The sequence below is a fragment of the Polypterus senegalus genome, chromosome 8 (assembly GCF_016835505.1).
Source record: "Polypterus senegalus isolate Bchr_013 chromosome 8, ASM1683550v1, whole genome shotgun sequence".
NCBI lineage: Eukaryota > Metazoa > Chordata > Cladistia > Polypteriformes > Polypteridae > Polypterus > Polypterus senegalus.
Genome location: NC_053161.1, coordinates 37,389,218 through 37,413,067, shown reverse-complemented (window position 1 = coordinate 37,413,067; position 23,850 = coordinate 37,389,218). Strand labels below are relative to the sequence as shown.

Sequence of the window (23,850 nt, the reverse complement as noted above, 5' to 3'; positions counted from 1 at the left end):
TCACTGTCCACATAAGGACATCAGTTAACCATAATCTTCAATTATTCTGGCCCAATATCATTTCATTTAATACTACCACAGTGCTACTACAGGGCACTGTCCAAATATTTTCCTAAGATCTGGGAGAGCACCCTCACTTTTTGGATTATCTGAACCAAATGCCAAAGCTATATTTTAGTAAAAGAATACTTATAATTTATGTGACTGACAACAATCCACACAATGGAGTATGCACAATTCACAATGATTTACAGTAAATTCAGTTTTACTATAAGAAAACCATTTTCCAAAAACACAGAATTTAAGAGAATGTGATATTATTGTTGACTTCACGGACAAACAAACAAAACAAAATAATTATGTACTTGGTATAACAACATACAAGCCAAGCAGCCAAAGCATAATACAAAAATGGTGATGCATCCTACACAGGTCACGTACAAACAAAAAAAAAAGAAACCTGCACAGGATGAACAATAGCAGATAAAATGATTTCAAGATACATAATAAAATTATTTTACTTGTCTACTTTAAATGACTGCCCTCTAAAAATAATTGTCAAATTAAATAAGCTGTAATTACACATCATGTATACAATGAAGACAAATGCTGTTTAGAATTGGTATCTTCATATCTAGTAAGTCACTGAACAAAATTGTGAAAACAGTTTGTCAGTGTCTGTAACAAGCATAGCATGTTTCCAGGCATACAGCTTGGCAATGGGAAAATGAGACCTATTATAATGTAACTGACGAAGAGTATGTTAAAGCTGGGATGAGCACTTAGCTACCTCAGCTCATCTGAATATATTCAAGGTTAGAAAAAGCTTATTACTCAGGACTTGCAGCCTTGATAACTTTGATTTTCAACCATCCATAGCATGGCCAAAAGGTAACACTTAATGAAGTACCATTCAGAGAGTAAATGGGGTCATATAACAGACAGTGCAGTTGCACCTTGTGTTCATGTACTGATAGCTGTTAAGGGTGCAGTGATGAACCAACAGAGCTCATTTCTCCTTGGTAATAAATTCATACTATTAATATTTATCAAATGTGTGGGCTGTTTCAACTGGGTCTCTGCATATGAGGGCATAAATCTATACTACAATATCAATTATGAAGCTTCTTTTGTATAGCATATAAATTTGTTTTGTATATTACCCACTTTTATTCTTTGAACCCAATTTAAGGCCAATAGTGCAATATACCACTTTAGATATCTCTAGCTCCAATGGGAACCTTAAACTCTAGTTTCATTTTAACTGCTCATCTAAGATTCTGTATTAATTGCCCACCATCAAATGCAATTAGCAATTCTTTCATGTGTGGTTTATGTAATGTAATACTTCATTTACATTATTCATTCATATTCTGTTTTGGATTATAGGCTGAAAATTCTTTATTAGTGTAGATGTAACCACGCTGCTGGAGTTTTGAAAAAAAAAAATACTGATTGAATAATTAATTGGAAAAAACGAGCAGCACATTCCTGATGGATTTACAGGATAATTATTCTATCTTGTGATTATCTACTTTGTACGATAGGAAGTGATGAGGAAAATTATTCTACTGAATTGAGACAGTTACTCAACAGCATAACATAATAACAATGTTTTGTCCCCAAAAAGATTTTTAAGTACCTAATATTGTCAAATAAATAATTACACTAAAAGTTTGCTTGATAATTACCTAGTGTACTGTTTCAAAACTAATCATAAAAAAGACTAATAACATAACTTGATAAACTTCACAATTTTATTCCTTAAGTGTTCTTTACATCAAAATACAGTATGAGAATGCATAAATTATGTCGTTCAGGGTCTTTAACTTAAAACTTTTACATTTTAAAAGACAGCAATGCCAAATGCAAAGTGCATGCATTTGCAGGAATAAAATAGGGAAGACTACAGACAGATCACAGAAAAGTATTATCATTTATGGATAGATGAACCCTGACATTTGTGTATTGGGAGATTTTTAAACATACCAGGCTGTCATGCACAAAAATAGGCAATTAGCAATATTTCCTCACCCCTCTAGTAGACTGGGTTCATATACTTGTATGGTCTTAATCTGAACAGAGTTTGCAAGCTCTATCTGTACCATATGGAGGTTTTCTTCCAGTACTCCAGTTATTGTCCTGCATCATAAAGGTTTCCATATTTGGCTGACTGGTGACTTTTAAATGGTGCTGTGCAAGAGTGAAATTGAATGAAAGTGCCTCAAGATGCACTTAGCGCCCCTGCCAAACACTTATTACTACTTTCTGCCTAGAGCTGTTGGGATAGGCCCCAGGCACTCTGTAACCCTGATATGGACATGACGGTGAATTTAAAAAGATAATATTCAGCAAATAAGTGATGCGACTCTGAACCATATATACTGTAAATAAATTTAACTTTTATCATTTATTATCACTTACAGATCCCAGCATTTCATTTTGCTCAATTCCATTACCCCTTTCAAATAGTAAAGACTTTTATTGCCTCATACAACAGTTTTTCTTTTCCAATATTAAAGATCATTTTTCTCTCATACTGCAATAAGTACTACCTTAGTAACACTGCTAAATAGCAATTGCAAGCCAACAGGTTGTTTTCCATAGTGCACTATACCTGTAAATCTATCACAGTGAGATATTCTAGCATTTTAGTAACAAGACTCAAGGCAGTGATTTGTACACTTATGGGTGTATTGTGTTTAGTATCACCTGCAGGGAAGATCTGATAGGATTTGTATAACATAGCATTATTTTTAAAGAAACATACAATTTGAAAAGCTATTGCATTTTGCTTTCATTGCTTCATACTTCATCCCTTTCAATGTTTTCTAACTGTCTGTAAATTGTTCATTTTCTGTCTGTTACATTTCCCAACCCTATTTACTGTTTATGGAGCAATATGCACTCACAGGTTTTGGAGATGGTTTGGGCTCTGAAGGTCGCATGTGTAAGTGGGTCATCATTGCTTGGAGTCGCTCACGTTCCTTTGAAAGCTGTTAGGAAATGAACAGAAAAAAGTGAGACTATGAGGCATTTTAGAAATGACTGATATCGCTATTTTACCACAGTGATATATCTATTTATTGAACTTGTCTCACTATAATGAGTCCTGCATATAGAAGTTCCACGTTTGTATGGCTGAGTAAAAAGAACTGAGACTAAACTATATGTGGAAGAAAATCCCTGGAAGTAGTATGTCTTAAAAGGTCAGAGAAAACAAATAACACTTCATCTTTTTGTCAATAACAGAATTTAGGTCACAGATGCTTTGACAGTAACAAGTTACTAAGACTATAAATTAGAAGGCCCTTAGTGTCTACTTAAAGTCCTATGGACACTGTTAGGAATGGACTAGTGCCAGCAGCTGTGAAGGGGTGAAGGGTCCTCCAAGCAAAGTGCCTGCAAGGATTGCCTACACACTTTATCCTTTCCCTTGGAGGTCCAGTTAGTGCCCCTGCAATCTGCCATCATCAATCTAATTCAATAGAGTGACAGAGACCAGGCAGTGTGAAAAGCTGAACTCCGCCACTGAGCAAGCATCTACACTGCACTGGGTCTCATTACGACTGATGGACCTTACAAGTCTACAAAAACATAGCAAATCTAGTATAATTGGTCACAGTGTTGGCATCAGCTTTACAGGACCTTTTATTACTAAAAACATACTGTAATTATACTGAAAATTATTGTTTTTAAAATAAATAAACATTAATTCAGGAAAGAAGAATATATTTTAAACAACTGTAGCCTATAGCCCTAAATGTATATACCCAGTACAGACAAAATAAACATGGTTGTAATAGAATGTAACCTGTAAGTACAAAACAAATCTCCACATAAAACCACAAGCTTCACAAATACATTGAGTAAAATAATAGGAAGGTATCAAAAAAGCCAATTGTGTAAGAAATTATTCTTCATTTTACCATTTTCAGTATGGCTAATTGTAATTGCATATATGTTCATAGCATACATTTCATAGTATGAGACTAAATGATAAAAACATGATTACTTGAAACTTACCTGGATTTCTAACTGTTGCACAACTTGCATTTGAACTCGACATTGTGCAGTACTTCTGTCATCCAGAGCATGTTCACTGTTGAGGTGTCTTAAAAAAAAAAAAAAAATTATATATATTATATATATATATATATATATGAACTAATAAAATCCTGATAAGGTAATAAGGCAATTATAAAGTGGTATGATGAAATCACTTCTGTTTATTCTCCTCTAACAAACAAACACACATATAAATAAATACTATATTAAAAATCCCAAAATTACATTTCCTGAAAATTATTGTATAAATTGTCTAGCAGATTTCATAAACAAAGTAATTTAAGCACATAAAAACAATTTAATCTGTAAAAACATGAATAGGTTTTAAGAGGCATGAAAGTAAAAGCTATTTTCTCCCTCTCTCTCTTTTTGTAATTTCTGTTCATTTATTGTTGATAATCACTCATAGCATATTCACTTAAGTCACATTTGCAAAATGTTTGCTTCAATGTACATACTTTTCAGATATATTCAATTTATCTCTTCAACCCTTCATTAGAATAGAAACTGTAGACTGCAATAATAGTCAATGAGGTTTTGTCTTGATTGGATTTTGTCTGTAGAACACAAAAGAACCTTGCCATTAAAATAGACCTTTATTCTCTGGTACGAAGGCAAAAGGTTTTTAGAGTGTTGTGATGTTCAGTAATGAGCCTCTATCTAAATTATCATTGGTGACAAACTCACAAAGCACTCTTCGAGGACATATGGTTATGAAATGCCAGAGCTGCCACTTTCTTTCCTGTAATTATAGGCTAGCTTGCAGCCCTTCAATGATCATTTATAGAACAGCCTTCAGTGGATTACTGAGAGCTTGAAATACACATATATACCTCTGCCACATCTTTTTTTCCTTCTTGCCTCACTATTGTTTACCAGTGATATGCAAAATAATAGTGCCTATTCATTACCCTACCTAATTATGCCAATCAAAGCACGGGAATAGGAGGAGACACATATGCACAATGCAAAAAAAGGCTCAATCACTATGGCTGCATTAGCATTAAATTATGAATGTACGTATTTATGGTAATTTTTACTTTTTTCCTATTTATGCTTTTGTAACTCTTTCAGGTCTGGTGCTTTAAAATTCCCTATGATTTATAAATCAGCAATGAGATAACGTTAAGAAACCGAGAGGATTGGTGGGTTCCCTCAGCCTGTGCCTAATTGCTGTTTCAGAATGCATATGCAAGGGGACATTTCATTAATCATTTAATCACGTCCCTCGCAGGAAGTTGGAGCTAATGTTGCAAATACCCTTTTCATTTCAATGCTCTATAATGCTATCTTATGTACTTGATATATTGCATATGTCATAAATTATAGCTGCTTCAAAAGGACCAAGTGGGTTGTTATCCCTGAAGATGCTTGTTACAAATCCTTTTAAGTTTTTGCTATTTGCCCATTCTTTTGTATACAGTATCTTCTTTACCTCTGTTTTTATGTAACAAATGCTTCAAACTACACATAATCATGAATTACCTGAACAGTGAACACTATTTTACAGGCCTATTCTCCATGCACTGGGCTGCTAACAAGCCGATTACACACAAATTACTGAGTGCCTATGAAATATTTAAGTGCTACTCTACTATGCATTAATAAGACCAAAGCAAGCCCTGGAATTCTGGTTAGCTTTAGTCCCTAATGTCCCCTAATGAGCCTCTTACAGTGACTCCAGTTCAAACAGAGAGGTGAAGAAGAAATGAAATGGGTGCCTTCAAAAAGGCAGCACTGAACAAACATTCCTCGCACCGATTCTAATTTATGGGTCACTTTATAGGTATATTGATTTTTGTTTTCAAAATGGAATAAATGATGTGGTCGGTTGACGCCAAGTAAAGCAGTGAGAAAATGTTCTCCAACTCTCTGCTGTGGTGCAGAAATGTAAAAGCTCTGCCTCATATGAGGATTTCTAATAAAAATAGAATAAAAAACTATTTGGGTGCTTTTTTTAAAAAAAAAATATCTGATGAAGCTGAACAAAGGATGTACTATGGTAAATGTATTACTTTTTTGGTCTAAAGGTATGTAAATATATATTCAATAAACCTGCTAATCAATGAAAAAACCCCAATGCATATACCAACCTCAGTTCTACCAAAACTTTTATTTTTAAACCAGACACCACATCTTTTTAAATCTAAGCTAACTGACACTGTCATCCATTTAATTGCCATACAATAATAACGAAGCTCAACATTAAGCTGTGCCTTTATAGCAAAAGCAATGGTTCTTTTTACAGATATCAAAACATGTATTAACATTTCAGCCTCTGTGTTATGGACACTTTAGGTTTAAAAGGTCTTGTCACATCTACTAGGCAACCTAGCAGCCCTCAGAAGAACCATCAGGTCTGCCTTCTGGGTTTTAATTAACAATCCAATATAGACACAACTGGTCAGGTTAGTGGCTTCACTTGCCATTTACTCTTACAGTGTGTAATGAAGAAATGGCAATAGAGAATATAAGTTAAGTGGAAGGCAAATAAAATGTCTCTTTTCATAGGGCAATCAATTTGGTCTCATTCATCACTGTAACAGGTTACATTCCAATACTGAAATCAGTAGCTACTGGGTAAGTTTTTAATGTAGTTATTTCAAGGCCCCTTGCATGATTCTTCAACAGTTTTCCAATTGACTATTCTGTTTGTTTTGAACTTATATTAACTTTCTGCAAGTGGATGCTAATACATGTCAAAACTCACATGTACATTACAAGATAAAAAGTGGAAAAATCTTCTCTGTCTGCACACAGGGCTTTGCTTGGTTTCTTTAATGCCTTCAAAATGATCACTACATCCTTTGGCTTTTATTATGTTACTTATGCAGCTGATCTACAAAATGAGCTAAAATATGTAAAACTTAATTTTGGGCTCATCGAAAAATATTTCAGATTTAGTGCAGAACATTTGTTGTTTGTATCTTACAGTATACACTGTTAAAAGTATTTTTGTATAATTTGAAAGTTAAATATAATTTAATTGCATAATCAATACACTGATACATGGATGCATTTTTGCTGCAACCTAATATTTTTCTATGCTTTCATCCACTGATCTGTTTATGATGCTTGACACGAACAAACACAAATAACTTGCTGTCTGGGATTAACCAGGCTAGTTTGCTCTTTACAGAACAACATGTCAGCCACTTAAGTGATCATCTTTCAATTGTTGGCTGAGACATGCAAATCTTAAAAAAGAAAAAAGTGCATAGATTATGTGTCTAGCAATAGTTTGATCACAGAAATGTGAAAAAAAAAACAATATTGTGTTAAAATTTTCATGAACAAAGCAGAAAAATATAAAAATATTTATCTTTTCACAAAATGCTTTCAAAACAATGGTAAAATGGAGGTAATGACAAAGTAAAGCATGGTAATGAATGTAATGTAATGAAATTAACCTTTCATTAGCTGAAATCTTCCATTTTTCTTCCCATGAAGAGAGAGTGCTGCTGCACCTCCCTCCACTGAGAAGCAAGTACTAGGTTGGTCTGCGCTTAAGTCAGTTAGGAGCACAGCACATATAAAAATCATTAAGAGGGACAAATCTTGTAAAAATTCTTTGTTGCCTCAGATGTTCAGTTGTAAAATTGTAATATAGAAAGCATAATACAGGCTGCGACTTTAAGAGGATTTACTCTTGGTACTATGTAAAACAGCCATCAGATTACAATGATTTCAGTCAATCTGACATTTGTTTTAAAACTAGTGTGTCCCTTCTTTGGATAAGAAACCCGATTATTACTGTTGGCAAAATGACACAACTCTTAAAACATCAAACTTTTTCCAAGGACATTAAAAACATTTCAACAGAACAGCAAAATTCAACATATTAACCTGTATATTGAGTTTTATTCACAGACTAAAAATAATTATTTCTAAACTCTCTAAATAATTATTTTGTAAACTTGTACTAAACATGAGACACAAACAGGACAACAAAATCAATAATTAATGTTATAACTGAAGTGTGAAGTGTAGTAAATGTGGCAAAGTAAAATGACAAAAGTGGTAGATTTTGACTTAAAATTGCAAGTTTCTTGTGACTCTGTGGAAATTGCATACCACTAATGTGAAACCGGATACAATACTACTTAAACTGGAAAAATTACTATAATAATCAATGTATGCACTGTTGCTCTACTTTTTAGGTAGAAGAAATACAACTCAATTATGAAAGGCATATAATAAATAAAGCTGGAACACTATAAACCAGCTTTTTAAAATTATCAATTTAAAATTAACTTCTTTATTCATGTGGTAAGATCACAGCAGAGAACATACAGGGTGGTCCAGATCTAATTATGCAGATCCAGATTGTCTGGATGACTTATACGGGAACGATTCTAGTTTGGCGCAAAGGCGATTCTTCATGTCATCAGTTTGCACATTTTTCGATGGTCTGGGATTTTTCGGGTGATTATGTAATAAACTTAAAAAGTTATAGCGTAAAGAAAACTGCATAATTAGATTTGGACCACCCTATACATTTATAGGTCTGATATTACCCACTGTAACCTTTAATAGAATGTTCTCATGTGAAGTACTTATTATAAACAAACAAGTGCAGAATAGAAAAGGGCAGGCAGCATAACTAGCTGAACAAGTTCTCTGGGACAAAAAGTTATAAGTTTGTCATTGAGCAAAATGTAGATTTGCACTAACCCAGGAGATCTCAATCACCTCCATCTAAACGTTTGATTAATAGAAGCAAGACAGACTAGACTACACTGAGTACTTTAGAATGTCAATCCATCTACAAATTTTATACAGTAACAGAGTTTTCCTTGAAAACTACACAGTATCAGAAAAAGATAACTAATATTGGCATTAAACACAGCAAGGCAGTCGATGTAGAGTACAATGAGGTAAATAGCCCCATTCACATCAGGCTAATTTAAAAAGATCTAACGGGCCTTCCCAGAAGGTACTCCAGTTCAGAAAAAAGTGCCATTAGGTATTTACTATTCAAATTGTGCTAGCAAGAGTGGCAATTTCTATGGAAAAAACTGTTTTGTATCACAACACCTCATATTAAAGTGTACTAAAAATCTGAGTTTTCAAAGTCTCTTTTATCAATTCTCTTCAGATTATCTGTCATATTGGACTTATTTTTAGGATACAGACAGAAATTATATTGTAATACATCTAGGTAAAATGGACAATTGCCTAATAGTTTAAATGTGTTTTTTTCACCATTCCAAAACAATCCAGTAGTTTAGATAGCAGTCTTGCCAAGTTTAACACAAACCTTGTTAATACAATGCTCAAAATGAGACACTGGCAATAGTGGAAATAAGTATATATATATATATATATATATATATATATATATATACACATATATATACACACACTGCTTTCAAGGAGACTTTCAGATTTGGTTCTGCTATAAATGTATAAAAATGGTTTTGAAAAGTGAATTTATAAAAAGGTGTAGGCACAAAAACTGAGAAAATATGAGAAAACATATTAATGATAACATAATATATAACATTAATTACAACATAAAAAATAAGCAAACAACTACTGCAATACACCGTGTGCATTTTCCACAATGATGCGGTTATGTCTTCAACCTTTAGTTGATAATTATGATCACTCTTGTTAAGTGAATTTTAGTAACAAAACACTTAACATGTACACTGAAAATTGTTCAACACCTGTTAAAATGCCTTTTCTGATATGTACAATAACGTTGCAGTCACTCAAACAGTGAAAAGTAAAATGTAAAAATGTGAAAATATTCTTTGGAGAAGGTTCAAACAAATAAATTAAAATTACTGTCCTAATAACAAAAGTAAGGTATGGTTACTTGTCAGTATAATGATGTGGGCATCATTAGGAGCAGGTTAAGCTACTGCTTACTGTTAAGAATCTCAACAAATCAGGTTAACTGGCTAGGTCTCTCCTAAGGTGGGTGTGAAGTGCTTTAGAATGGCAGTCACAATAAAAGTCAGTTCATGAAGATGATTGACTTCCCCATATTATATTTAGAGCATGTTCTAAGCATATAAACAGTTTACTTTTACATTTATAATGCCTCACTGTTTATTCAAAATGTGAAACTTAATTTTTATTGAATGTATATTTCAACCTATAGGATTCTGTAGGACCAAACTTCGTTAAACTGTCACCATACATGAACGTATAATTACATTTACAAAAACATAATATTTAATAAAGGGAATTAAACAAACTACAGAGTGTGAGCAGTGGTAGAATGATGTCAAAACAAGAAAATGAATAACATGCTAATTAGATAGTGAAAGCTAATTACTTGAATGACCTGAAAACACAGACACGCCTTTACCATGAATATTGATTAGATTTGTAGCTTATTATACAAACATATAGTATTCAACACTATTATACTTAAGAAAGAAAAGCATAAATATTCTGTTAGCAGGAGTTGCAACAGAAACCTGAGAATTTTTTTATATTCCTTGAAGTAAATTAAATTTTTTTAGATGGGTCAAAAGCTAATGTCTTCAATTTTACTATGCCTAAATTTGTGTGCTAATGCATGCTTATAAAATTGTATGAGACTATTCTTCAGGATTTAATAAAAATTGTAACTATTTAAATCTGCAATTTTTTTTTCTTTTTTAGTACTCATGGTTCTGTCTTCTGAGAGTCTGTGTGATAACCTATAATCTTCAGTACCGCAAACACCTTTTTTTGATGTGCCCACTAACATCCTGGCAACAAAACAGACCAATTACAAATGAGCTAATTAACTAAATTGTTGATGGAGCATGAAGAGTTCATTCATTCTGTTGGCTGTACCATGACAACACTGGATTTTCTCATTGTAAAGTTATGCACCTATGTAAACGGTCACTGGCTCTCCACATTTCCTCACATTGCGTCACAAATGACATTAATATGGGATATTGCTAAAGATCTTACTTTGCAGATTACAAATATGATAGTTAATGAATGTAAGTATTTGTATTCCTTCAATTGATATAATTTAACAGATAAAAAGAAATTTTAACAAGAAGACCTTCATTATTTGTATTTTACTTCCAAAAATGTCTGCTTTATAGTATAAAGATGCAAGTTTGCATGTTTTTCCTTGTATAAGCCTCCTATTCACAATTACAACAAATCTAGAGACAATTACATAAAGTGAAATTTTAACTGCTAAAGTTTTAAAAATGGTTATATGAACCGAGCAACTCCATAAAGACTACTGTACACTTTTATTTTCTTAAATTAATGTACTCAAATTTTAACACACATTTAGTAAATAAACTACCTCAGATAACCTTTTTGACAAAGTGCAGATGCACTTTAATCTCAAAGGAGAAAATCCCTTTCGTATACTGTAAATGAGGTATGTTATTAGTTAATTCATAAAACCTACTTTAAAAATTGTCCAAAATCTTCACAGATGTTTTCACAGCCAGGCCATTTGCACACTCCATGACCATAGAGAGAATGTGAGGCTCCAGTCTCCTCGTGTAACGAGCTGCTGGAGAAGAAACCAGCGTCAGATTCATCTCAAAAGCCATAATCGTTTGAGGCTGCTAGCGCCTGTCAGGTTACAATCAGTGACAAATGGGTCAAAACAGGTCAAATGAGCTCAGAGCAGTAAGAAAAAATTACTTATTCCATTGAACAGTTCAACTGCCAAAGCTGGATGATGGTCCATTTAAAAAACAGAGCCAAAATTGTTTTCCTAAAATAAAAAATAGCGCACACACACACTTAAACCTTATATAAATTCCTTTATTATCTACCCATTTACTTTCTATAAATTTTTGCAGATTAAATTAGTAAGTAATACGTATTATGTGAAATAAACAACAAGTATGAAGTATATTATGAACTTATTGTGCATACCCTGAGACCTAAATTTAAGATGTGGTCTAGTCCAAACTTTTAAGTTTAACCTTTTTTTTTACATAAATTTGCACACTTGTAGATCAATTCATGAAGAAAGAGCAAAGTGGGGAAAAAAATGGAGAAAAAAATAAAAATCGCATCAACATGACCCAGACAGAATTCTATGAAAACAAAAAAATTAAACAAAATGGAAGGATGTCATTCTAACTTTTAATAATTTTATCTGTACTGTATATTCAAAAAATTACTACAACATATACAGTATATTTAGTAAAGATGTTTAGTAAATAAATCACAAGCCAATAAATAAATATACTGAATAGACAATTCTAGTTTCTATAAAGAACTTTATTAACCTAATAGTAATTTTAAACACAAACCCTTCATAGCTCATTAACACTGTCAGTTAAGCTTATGTTTGCTAGCATTACTATATAGCACACCTCAGTTATACAGTGAGTGTTCCATTGCATTGATCTAGGCCTTGTAGGTAAGAGACTCTCTTTGACAATATTCCTTGCTGGATCATCATAAGAGGCAAAGAAACCCATGGGATGCTTAAAGATAAGAAGTATTCTTTCCTTTTTGTTGATGCCCGAGTTTGAAGTTTCTGCTGCAACACATTTTAGCTTCAACCCAGACGGTAACCATTTTAAATCATTTAGAGCTGCAACGAGCATCAACAATTTGTCAAGTCTGCATTTTTTAAATGGTTTGCATATGATTGTAGATGTATCTAAATAATGTATAAGGCTGATAGATGGAATTCTAAGCAGACTGTTATTCTTGTATCATGACATTTGAACGTTCTATCACATGTTGAAATCACCTAAAGTATTTTGGCATCATATATGCCGATTAGGTGGCATGCAGCAAAGCTACAGTAAGTTATCTAAAGCAAAAATATAGCCTAAATTTTAATAAAAGTAGAGATGGATTAATAATCTTCAGTCTTTGTTAATATTCTTATTACAGGTAGGATCCCACACAAACCAAAACATGTTGGCTGTTTAAAATGTTTTTCATAGTGTGAAAAGATGAATGAATAAAAGAGAATATATTAAAAATATAGTTTTTATTAAAATATTTTTTGAGCCACCATGGGAACAAGAAACACACAATACAAAATTCTCACCTGTCTCTTCTTGTGCTGAGGAGTGAAGACTGGCCATTTACAATGGAATGATGGGTAACTGGCGGTGACGCTTTGGAATTGGTAGTGGAGGTAGAAGAGGAAGAATTGTTTGTTGTGAGGTCAAGGCCTCCATGTTTAATGCCACTATCTTCCATATTGTGAACCCCTGTCACTTCTTTCCATAACTGCTGAATTTCAGCAGGACTTAATCCTGCTGTGAAAATAAATAGATATATCAGAAGCATATTTCAGATGAACAAACTGTAAGATTGGCAGAGAAGGAGGATGTCAAAGAGAGAAACGGGTGGGGAGGTCTCACTTATTTGTGTGTTATTTTAATTAAAACCAGACTCTTAGTCCATGTGACATAATATAATGCTGGCACCAAAATATATTTTTATAACTAAGACTACTAGGTAATCACACACAGAAGATCTCATAAAATATCTATATGTAAAAATAAATAAACAAACAAATATATAAACACACAGACTCTCCCACACACACACAGTAAAAATTGTCATCTGTCAGCAAAACTCATACAGGACAGGAAAAAACATTACAAAAGAAATAACATCTACGAGTATAGCCAAGAACGAAGGAGAATGCCTTTTTCCGTACATGACATTATCTCTTTAAAAACCATTCTAAATTAACTACACAACAACAAAACAGCACAGAATGTCCCATGTGAGATGACATGTCCAAACGTACCTTGTGGCAAAGACTGAACAGGAAGCGCTGACTGTCCAGGAGGCATGGATATAAGGCCCTGACGCTGCAGGTTAAGAAGGTGCTGCTGTTGCTGAAGCTGTTGCATCTGAAGGAGCTGCTGCTGGAAGACAAGCTGCTGGGCGGCTAACTGCTGTTGCTGTTGCTATAGAGAAAAAGCAAGCAAGCAAATTAGACAAATTAAAAACAAAGTCAGATAGGCTCTGGTGCTTGACCTTCTTGAAATGATTTATTTGTTTTTATTAGCATTACCAAAACCTGTGAATGTAATGGTCTTAAAATGCACTACTGTATATACCCTCATAACACAGCTAAGCTGCTCTCTGTGGTTAAAAGATGGTTCACTTTTGCAGCTGGGTGGGATTCATAGCAATGAACAGTCACAGACTCAGTCACATAATCAGCAGAGATGCAGAATATGCCTCTCCTGGATATGTTGTTCAGAATAAGACTATACTGCCTCCTAGGAAGAGGCTCTAAACCAAGCCAGCTTACATTTCAGTATAGTGTGCTAACAATGCACATTTTAAATCTATGTTCATGAGACCTGCAAAAACAAACCCAGATGCTGTTGCCAGTTCTGAAACTGACTGTATATGAGAAATTTATTTTAAAAAAAAACCATAAAACATACAAATTAGATTCTGCCAAAAACATCATCACATTTTTAAAGTGGCAGTGGTTATACAGAGTAAATCTTCAGAGCAGTGATTCTTTTATGTAGGCACTCCAGTTTTTTTGCAACTGAATAAGTTTAGTCCTCAGTGGCCCATGAATGTGGTCTCTAGTGATCTATTAGTAAACTGGGATGTAGCCTCTGTAGCACTGCCCTGTTAGCTTTCTCTTTTCTCCTGTCGGAATACATTAAAACTGGGAATACATTCAAGGCAAAGAAGTGCCCTATTACAAGAAAAAAGTCTAACTTCCAATTTTGTGAGGAATTACAAGACAAACTGGAGTTCTGAAGACTCAAGAGGATACGTAAAGGCAGTCACACTTCAGAGGAAGACAAGCTGCTGTGGAAGACCTTTCCTTTTAGTTTGGGGAAAAGCAAAACTTCTGATGCGCTCACTGGAAAACAGACTGCATAATGGAGCAAGTCATGTGGATTGCCCAGAGTCTCAGGAGAAATAAGGGAGCAATTTCTATTCCATATTTGATGGCTGCCTGAAATTCTATTCACAAATCCAAACAGAAACAAAGCCTCAGGAGGTCAGAGCTGTTTCCTGTATGCTTGCATAATGGGCCGCTTGAAGAGAATTGTCTACGATACCTGCTGATCAATTTAACTACTTCAACATGTTTTGTTTATATTACGTTTATATTTGATGCAGTTTTTTGACAAATGCAAGCTAGGCCATGAAAGCAGGCCTGTCAGGTTGATTTATGAGCACATCAAACTGTAACTTTCTGCTCACCAGTCCAAACCTACAGTAGCAGTTCATTAATCAGGGACCTGTGACTTTGAAGTCTATACTCAACCTGGGTTTTTAACATTAGGCTAAATTTGCATGCTCTTTGAGCTGTACCTTTGAGGGGAGGGAAGAAGGGAAAAAAAAAAAAAAAACAGGACCCCCTCAGCAGCAAGGAATCTCGGAAACCACAAGATAATCAGTGCTTTGTCCATCACACAGCTTGCTCTTTGTACACTGCGATTCATTAGCGAACATTAAAAGACAGCAATGCTGGATTAGAACTCTTGAGTCCTGCACTACAAAGGCGATGAGTGAGAGGGTCCTACTGTCACTATTATTAGGCTCAGCAGAATCATATAATAATATATGCTTGACAGACAGAGGCTTGTTATCTGTAAAGATGCTTGTCTTTTACTTTCTCTCTCCCTCTGCCTCACAATTTCTCTCTCTCTCTCCACAGCCAGATCACACTCAAAACCATTATGAACATGAAGTTATTCAATGCATACCTCCTTTGCCTGCTTTCCGGGATGCTGTTGTTGTAGCAGTTGAAGGTGCAACTGTTCCTGCTGCTTCTTGTAAAACTCCTGAAGATGTTGCTACATTAAAAAAAATGTTTCAGGAATCAGTTATTGTTGCAAATAGTGGTTGTTTTTGATTTTTCTAAATGTGTACAGCTTACTGATTTGCAGTTTAACCAAAGCCAACCTGTGAACAACACAATTTAGCACCTTTCTTTCTTTTTGTTTGTGGTTCACATAATGAGACTAGATGAATTCACATATTAAAGTCTATTCTTCAATAGAAGGAATCAAAACAAATTACATGCCAAGCACAGAGCTAGAGGAAAGTCAAAGTTTCACAGAGACAAAACGTGATTGTCCATTTCTTAGTAAAAGTTAATTAATCTGTCATTCTGTTCTGTAGGGTGCCAAAATTACAATTTCAAGTGATTGGGTTATGCAGTTCCCAATGCTGAATGCATACGCTGGTCTGAAAATGCAATAACTATAATTAAAGCACTTATTTATTTCTTTCATCTCTTTCCTCCCCCAATGACTTTTAAAATAGCTTAACAAAATAAATCTAATCCAGACATTTACCATTCTTTTGTAAACAGAATTCAAAAGATAAGACAACACTATCAGGCACCATAAAATGTTAACCTTAAAACGTTAGAGAAGAAAAAATTAAACTTGCTTCTTTCTGAAGGTAAATATCTCTATTGAAACTCTGTTTTTAATTTATTTCAGAATTTTAAAGTCAGTCATCATAAAAGAGCACATGCGGACAAATTTAATATATAATTTATACTGAGATCTGTTTTATACTTTATTAAAACAATAAAAAATAACACACAAGCTCCAAAAAACATTTGTGCACACAAACATTTTCTTTTTCATACCTGCTGAATCTAAGTGAGAAGTTAAAGGAGCCAGGCTGGTAGCAATAGATGTATTGATCCTACAAGAAGCGGGACAGCTTAGCTTAAACTGTAACAGGGGAAGTGAACTACACCTGTGAACATACTGTACATAATCTGACTAAGTTTGAATTCTACAGGCATATCACTTTTTTAAAAAGGGGACCCAATTGATATCATTACATATAAGGTACTGAGCCTCAATCTTGGGGGTGATGTTGCAACCCTGTCTGCATATTTTGACTACATTAAATTTCATCTCTTAGTTTAAAACAATTTTTAGATAAGATCATGTATAAGATGTAAAACTAAGGTCCATGTTATAGTATTAAATACAAGCTGATCATGGTGCCAGAGTATGGCGATGTCTTGCATGTTGGTGGGAATTTTATTGCAGTCTACTCACATGACAATTTGCACTTATTTAGTGGCTGATTTCCATTTAATGTTTTTCACATACCAGTTTATCTGTCACATGTTTACTTTATCATTTCCTCTACAAATTTAAAATGTTTCTTAAGTACAGTAGGGACAGCACGGTGGTGCAATGGGTAGCACTGCTGCCTCGCAGTTATGAGACCCGGGTTCGCTTCCTGGGTCCTCCCTGCTTGGAGTCTGCATGTTCTTCCCGTGTCTGCGTGGGTTTTCTCCGGGTACTCCAGTTTGGTTTCCTCCCACAATCCAAAGACATGCAGGTTAGGTGCACTGGCAATTCTAAATTGTCCCTAGTTTGTGCTTGGTGTGTGGGTGTGTGTGTGCGCCCTGCGGTGGGCTAGTGCCCTGCCAGGGGTTTGTCTCCTACCTTGTGCGATGTGTTGGCTGGGATTGGCTCCAGCAGACCCCCGTGACCCTGTAGTTAGGATATAGCGGGTTGGATAATGGATGGATGGATGTACAGTAGGTGTTTTGTTTTTCCACAGAAATATGAGCCTACATTTAGATATTCCTTTTACCTAAATTGTCTGTATTTGCAATCAGCCTGTTGAACATTTCCATTTCACTGAAATATTTCACTATAATTTGGATTAAACCTGCAATTAATTTATAAGCTACATGTGTGTTTTTTCAACATAAATTATCAATGTTTAATCATATGGATAAGAACAAATTATACAATAAGTTTAAACAAGCAGAGTAACAGTATTTCAAAAAGAAAAATGCACATTAGATTTTTTTGTAACAAATTAACTTATGTACTAAGAACTCTGGATTGCAGAAATAAGACAGAAAAAAGCATGATTAAGTTAAGAGTTTATTTCAAAGCTCAAATTAGTCTCTGATTAAGAGATTGGACGGAATTAAAGCTGTATAAATTCTTTTAGAATGTGTATTAAAACCTCAATTATATATTTTATTTATTTGGCAAAATAAATACTGAGGTGGACCATTGCACCATTTAGAGTGGTTCCTGCCTCACATTAAATGTTGTCCAGACTGGCCCCGGTACCCTACAAATTTTCCCTGGGAAGCCTGAATTAACTGTGATGATTTTAATTGTGTTTTATTTGTGCAATGAGATTCCAAAGTCTTTCTTGATGGCTGCCGTCAAGAAGTAAGAAGTTCAACTGATAATGTTTATCAGCAGAAACTGGTAAGGAAATATTCGTTTCTCTAACTTCAGTTGTTTAACATAATTGTTGCTGTTTTACTAAGGGGGAAATATACACATATATTTAAAATAATATTAAAATAAAAATTAAAAATATATACATAAAGCTTTTTATAGTAGCCCAACTGTTGCAGGAAATGTTGTGGCGCAATATTTAAAAGGATACTGTAAAACAAACAACCATATTTATAAAACAGTATGCAAATTAAAAAGTAAAATAAATAAATTCCACATAAAACCTTCCTTTGAAATATTTGTTTTACAAATAAAGCATACTTTTATAGTTATAAATGTTGATGTACAACAACTTTAGTATAACTTAGCAGTATATAGTCATGTGAAAAAATAAGTACACCCCATGAAATGTTTTTTCTTAAACATTTGCGGACATATCCAGATTTAACCTTCATTTAAACAATATTGATAGGTAAAGTTGATATAACAAACATCATGCAATATTTACATTTTGTTGTCCATTGTATTAGAACTAGGTGCACCAGGTCAAGTGCAAGTGATCAGAGCATCATTAGAGAGGATCTTGGAGGAACTGATCTTATTTAAATCTCAAACATTTAGTCTACTTTGTTCTGTATTGTCAACGTGTGTGTTATGACCATTTCTAGATCAAAACACTGATCTCTGAAGCCTTCGGAAAGAAGGCGACAGATGCCTAGGACTCTGCGAAGGGATTTAAAAAAATCTCTATAAACAACTGAAAATCAACTGTTGAATTGTCTAGAAGATAAATTACATGTACAGAAGATTTCAAATGACTGCCACCTTCTCCAGGCCAGGTTGCCCCAGCAAATTTAGCAAGAGGCAGAATGCAAGATCTTGAATAAAGCCTCTTAAGAGCCCCCCAGCATATCATCATAATGCCTATGTACCAGGAGGAAACATCTGCCATCTAGAAAGAACATCACTGGAAGACAGCATTTGCCCAGAAGAACCTGATACCAACTATAAATAATGGTAGTGAAAATGTTACGATTTGGGGGCTGTTGCATATTTTTTCTCCTTGCTGAATTATTTTAAGTGGACGATGTTTGATGTATGTATTGCATCTTGATTGGATTTAGATTTGACCTTTCCAGAACGCTCCATTTCTTTCTTTTCAGCAATCCTTTTTAGATCCACTATGAATTCTTTATTGTACCAGAGGGTGCTGGAGGATAATGTGAGATCAAGCGAAAGTGAACTTTTCAACATGATAATAACCCTAAACATGCCAGTGAACCCACCAAAGTTTTCATTTTTTTCCCAGTTCTATCACTTTTATCTAAAAACACTGTTTACATGAAGATCAAATCTTGGTAAATCCACATATGTTAAATAACAGATCACATTTTATGGGGTGCACTCACTTTTTTAGTAGGCTCTGGAATGGACTTGCACTCTGCACATGGCTGTTTTCTGCCTTGAAGCTAGTTGTGGCATGGCCTCCCCATCCATCCATTTTCCAACCCATTGAATCCAAACACAGGGTCACGGGGGTCTGCTGGAGCCAATCCCAGCCAACACAGGGCGCACAGCAGGAACCAATCCCAGGCAGGGCGCCAACCCACCACAGAACACACACACCCACACACCAAGCACACAATTACTCTGAATTAGTTTAAGCAGGTTTAGCAATGTTACTGCATTCCAGATATATGGGTTTCAACCTAATCACATCATTCCCAGATCTCTCTAGTCATCTCCTTCACTTTTTATGTCTCTATTACTCACTGTGGGACTATGAATAGCTAAATGTCAATTAAATGCAAAGCAAATAAACAGGATTTGCATAAAATACTATGTGATCCAGGCAACAGCTATTACATTCTCAATTAAACAGGCCAATTATTTTGTTCTAATCAAGGATTGGAATAGTTGAAGGACTACATCTAAAATGGGATCCCTTTCAGATTCAAGCCTTACATCTGAACAACTGTTACCACACAGCTTTTAATAATGATGATTTACAAACCTGAAGCACACTGAAAGGGTGGGTGCTTTGCTTCACTGTGACTGTGTCAGTTTTCTTAAATGTCTCTTGTGCTTCAATGTACTATAAAAGAACATAAAAAGTACTATAATCTACATGGTGCTACTTGTCTTGCTTTCATTATAATCTGGATCAAAGTGAAGAATTGCAACATGTTTTAGAAAAAGGATCATGTAATAAACCTTTTATAAATACAGCTACTGTTATGCTAAAGGAGAACAAAAATTGAGTTTTTACTTTACGCACAAATTGATTTCCTTATCTAATACCTCTTATAGTAAGTTTCAGGCAATTTATGTCAATAAACCAAAATATACAGTTTCACTGGCCACTAAAACCTTATGGCTTTGTAATTAGTAAGTAATACTAGAACATATACTGTAGTAATTTAAAATATATATATATATATATATATATATAAATTATTTTTGATCAATTCTTTAAAGTGACCTATTAGAAAATGGATGGATTTAACTGTAACTTCTTTAAATTTTGCATGACTGTCAAAAGTAAACATGCTAAATTCCGTCTTTAACAACAAATAGTATGGACAGTCTACTGTGTGTGTATGGATTTTATTAAAAAATTGACAAATTTATCAAGGCACTCAAGGCATGAGTGACTACGATTTTTAATAAGACAAGTTTTCTTGTGTGTTCCAATATGACATTTGATATCAGCTCCTGACATACTCTATACAAAAAGAAACACACAATGTGCATGGTATAAATATAATGTGGTAATCCACAGACTAAAACCTATTGGCATCTTGTTCTACAAAGGCTTGATGGTTTCATTACTCTACTTCCTTCTGCTAGTAACACCTCTCCAATGAAGAAATAAAAAAAAAAAAAAAAGTTTACAATTTAAATGATGCAGTGAACACCACTTCAAGATGCTTAACAAATACATAGCTACAAGGCAAATGCAACTCACTCAGGGTCACAATGAGCCACTGGCAGGGGCTAAATCTGAAACCACTGAAAGTCCATTGTCTTAGCTTATGAGCTACATGGCCAAAAATGACATCAGAATTTTTAAATTCCCTTGTAACATTTTTAATGTAAATAGGTTTTTCCACCTTGGAGAAAGGGTTTTCCTTAGTTTAATCTGATGATCAATACATGGTACTAATCAATTTTATGTTTAGCAGAAGCCATTATTATTAAAAAGATTAACTTAAAATGCAAGAAAAAACATATGTGAGGATGCTTCTATAGAAAAGAAATAAAAGAAAAAATCAAAAGACAGCTGGATTGTGTGAATTGTTACCAGAACTACTTTGTGGATAATTCTCTCACTCTCAAATTACTACAGTTATCCATCGAGAGACTAGCATCCATCAAGGGCACTGACCACTTGCTAAAACTCAAGCTTCAAAGAAAACAAGCCTCCAAAATGGAATGTTCCTTGAATTATTGGGAATCAGATGCAGCAAGAGTAGGAGATAACTCTAAGAGGCAAAATTTGCTCTCAAACTGAGGATGAGGAGTTTTATACCCTAATAAGTGGATTTTACAAAATATACAAAATACCACTTTAGCTTATCAGTGAAAGTGACTTATTTAGCCTTATGGACACAATTACAAATTAAGTAGTTTATAGCACTGGATTTTTTCATTAAAGAAATGGTCAAAAGCACAAAAATGATAAATAAAGCAGTGTATAGATTCTCTTTTCTCTCTTTATATCAATTGTCAAAATATAAGCAATAAATAATATATTGATCCAATCAAAAGACTAAGGACCAGTTTGGAAAGGTCAAATAGACGATGTTCTGAGAAACAGTTTCTTTCATGCATAATTTCAAGTTGCAATTATATTTATCTTACTAAAGATATTTATGGAAAAATATTCAAATTCTAACCCAGTGTGCAGCTGGATTTTCACTTCTAAGCTCCAAATTTCAGCCAGTGACAAAATAATAATCCCTCAGACAAGAACATAATACTCTGATAGGACTAACAGGTAGTGCACTCCAGAATCAAAATAAATTTATTTATTTTGATTAAATTTTAAATAAAATTTTTTAAATGAATTAAATGTTATTGTTCCACACACACACACATATATACATATATACATATATATATATATATATATATATATATACATATATATATAAATAAAAGAGAAGGTCTGTGATATGGTTTGTATATTTGCAGCCAAAACTACTTTATGATATGTGATTCATTTTCTACCTTTGTGGATCTCCAGCTGCAAATATATACAGTATATATATATATATATATATATACACACATATATACATACATATACATATATATATACACACATACATATACATACATACATATATACAGTGATCCCTCGCTATATCGTGCTTCGACTTTCGCAGCTTCACTCCATCGCGGATTTTAAATATAAGCATATCTAAATATATATCACAGATTTTTCACTGGTTTGCGGATTTCTGCGGACAATGGGTCTTTTAATTTATAGTACATCCTTCCTCAGTTTGTTTGCCCAGTTGATTTCATACAAGGGACGCTATTGGCGGATGGCTTAGAAGCTACCCAATCAGTGCACGTATTACGTATTAAATAAAACTCCTCAATGCGCCTCTAAAAAATGCTGCTTTATCGCGGTGCTTCGCCATACTTAAAAGCTCAAAAGAACGTATTGATTTTTTGATTGTTTGCTTTTCTCTCGCTCTCTCTGACATTCTCTGCTCTTGACACGCATTCTTTGAAGAGGAAGATATGTTTGCATTCTTTTAATTGTGAGAAAGAACTGTCATCTCTGTCTTCTCATAGAGCACAGTTTAAACTTTTGACTAAAGGGTATTATTTCATGTCTAGAGGGCTCTAATAACAGTGTGGGAGAGTTTAAAAGGGCTTAAGATATAAAAAAATAACCATACAAACATATGGTTTCTACTTCGCGGATCTGGAACGCAACCCCCGCGATCGAGGAGGGATTACTGTACATATACATATACACACATATATATATACACATATGTATATGTGTATATACATATATACACATATACATATATATATATATATATATATATATATATATATATATATATATATATATATATACATACATACATACATATTGTCAGGGATGCCAGGGGCCATGACCCGGCGGGACGCCAGGAGGGACGGAAGAGGGTCAGAGCCCTGCCTGGACCACGTGGGGTTTGCCTTCCGGGTTGCTTTGGGGGCCACGGGTCGAGGGCATGGAAGCCCTTCCCTGTAGGGGCCCGTGGTCACCGCCAGGAGGCGCCCCAATGCCTTGGGACTTGTTTCCCCAGCACTCCCGCCACACCAGGAAGTGCTGGGGAAGATTTATGGCGCCGGAGAGCAGCGGGAGGACAGCCGGCACTTCCGCCACACTTGGGCGTGGCCAGAAGATTGCCGGGAACACCTGGGGCTCATCCGGGTCCTCCATAAAAGGGGCCGTCTCCATTCATTCAGGGCTAGAGTCGGGTGGAAGAAGGACGAGGCAAGAGGAGTTGTGGAGGCGGCCCGAAGAAAGGCATTGTGGCCAGGACTTTGAGTGTTTGGGGTATTGTGCACTGAACTGGGTCTTTGTGACCATTATTTGGGGGTCTTTGTGACCATAGTTTGTAAATAATTTGTATAA

General features: G+C 34.5%; 1 protein-coding gene across 13 annotated transcripts in view; it reads right to left on the bottom strand.

Moving 5' to 3' along the window:
• The window catches only part of foxp2 (forkhead box P2), a 525,031-nt gene that overhangs the window by 12,624 nt on the left and 488,557 nt on the right, over positions 1-23,850 (bottom strand). For 6 of the 13 annotated variants that reach the window (XM_039760959.1, XM_039760966.1, XM_039760964.1 and 3 more), the window contains 7 exons: positions 20,215-20,295; positions 15,723-15,812; positions 13,781-13,943; positions 13,067-13,280; positions 11,450-11,557; positions 4,027-4,114; positions 2,913-2,996 (listed from right to left, as the gene is read on the bottom strand). In XM_039760959.1, the coding sequence (XP_039616893.1) occupies positions 2,913-2,996; positions 4,027-4,114; positions 11,450-11,557; positions 13,067-13,280; positions 13,781-13,943; positions 15,723-15,812; positions 20,215-20,295 (828 nt within the window). The remainder of the gene's footprint in view (positions 1-2,912; positions 2,997-4,026; positions 4,115-11,449; positions 11,558-13,066; positions 13,281-13,780; positions 13,944-15,722; positions 15,813-20,214; positions 20,296-23,850) is intronic. The other 7 variants (XM_039760968.1, XM_039760969.1, XM_039760972.1 and 4 more) reach the window with 3 other exon arrangements.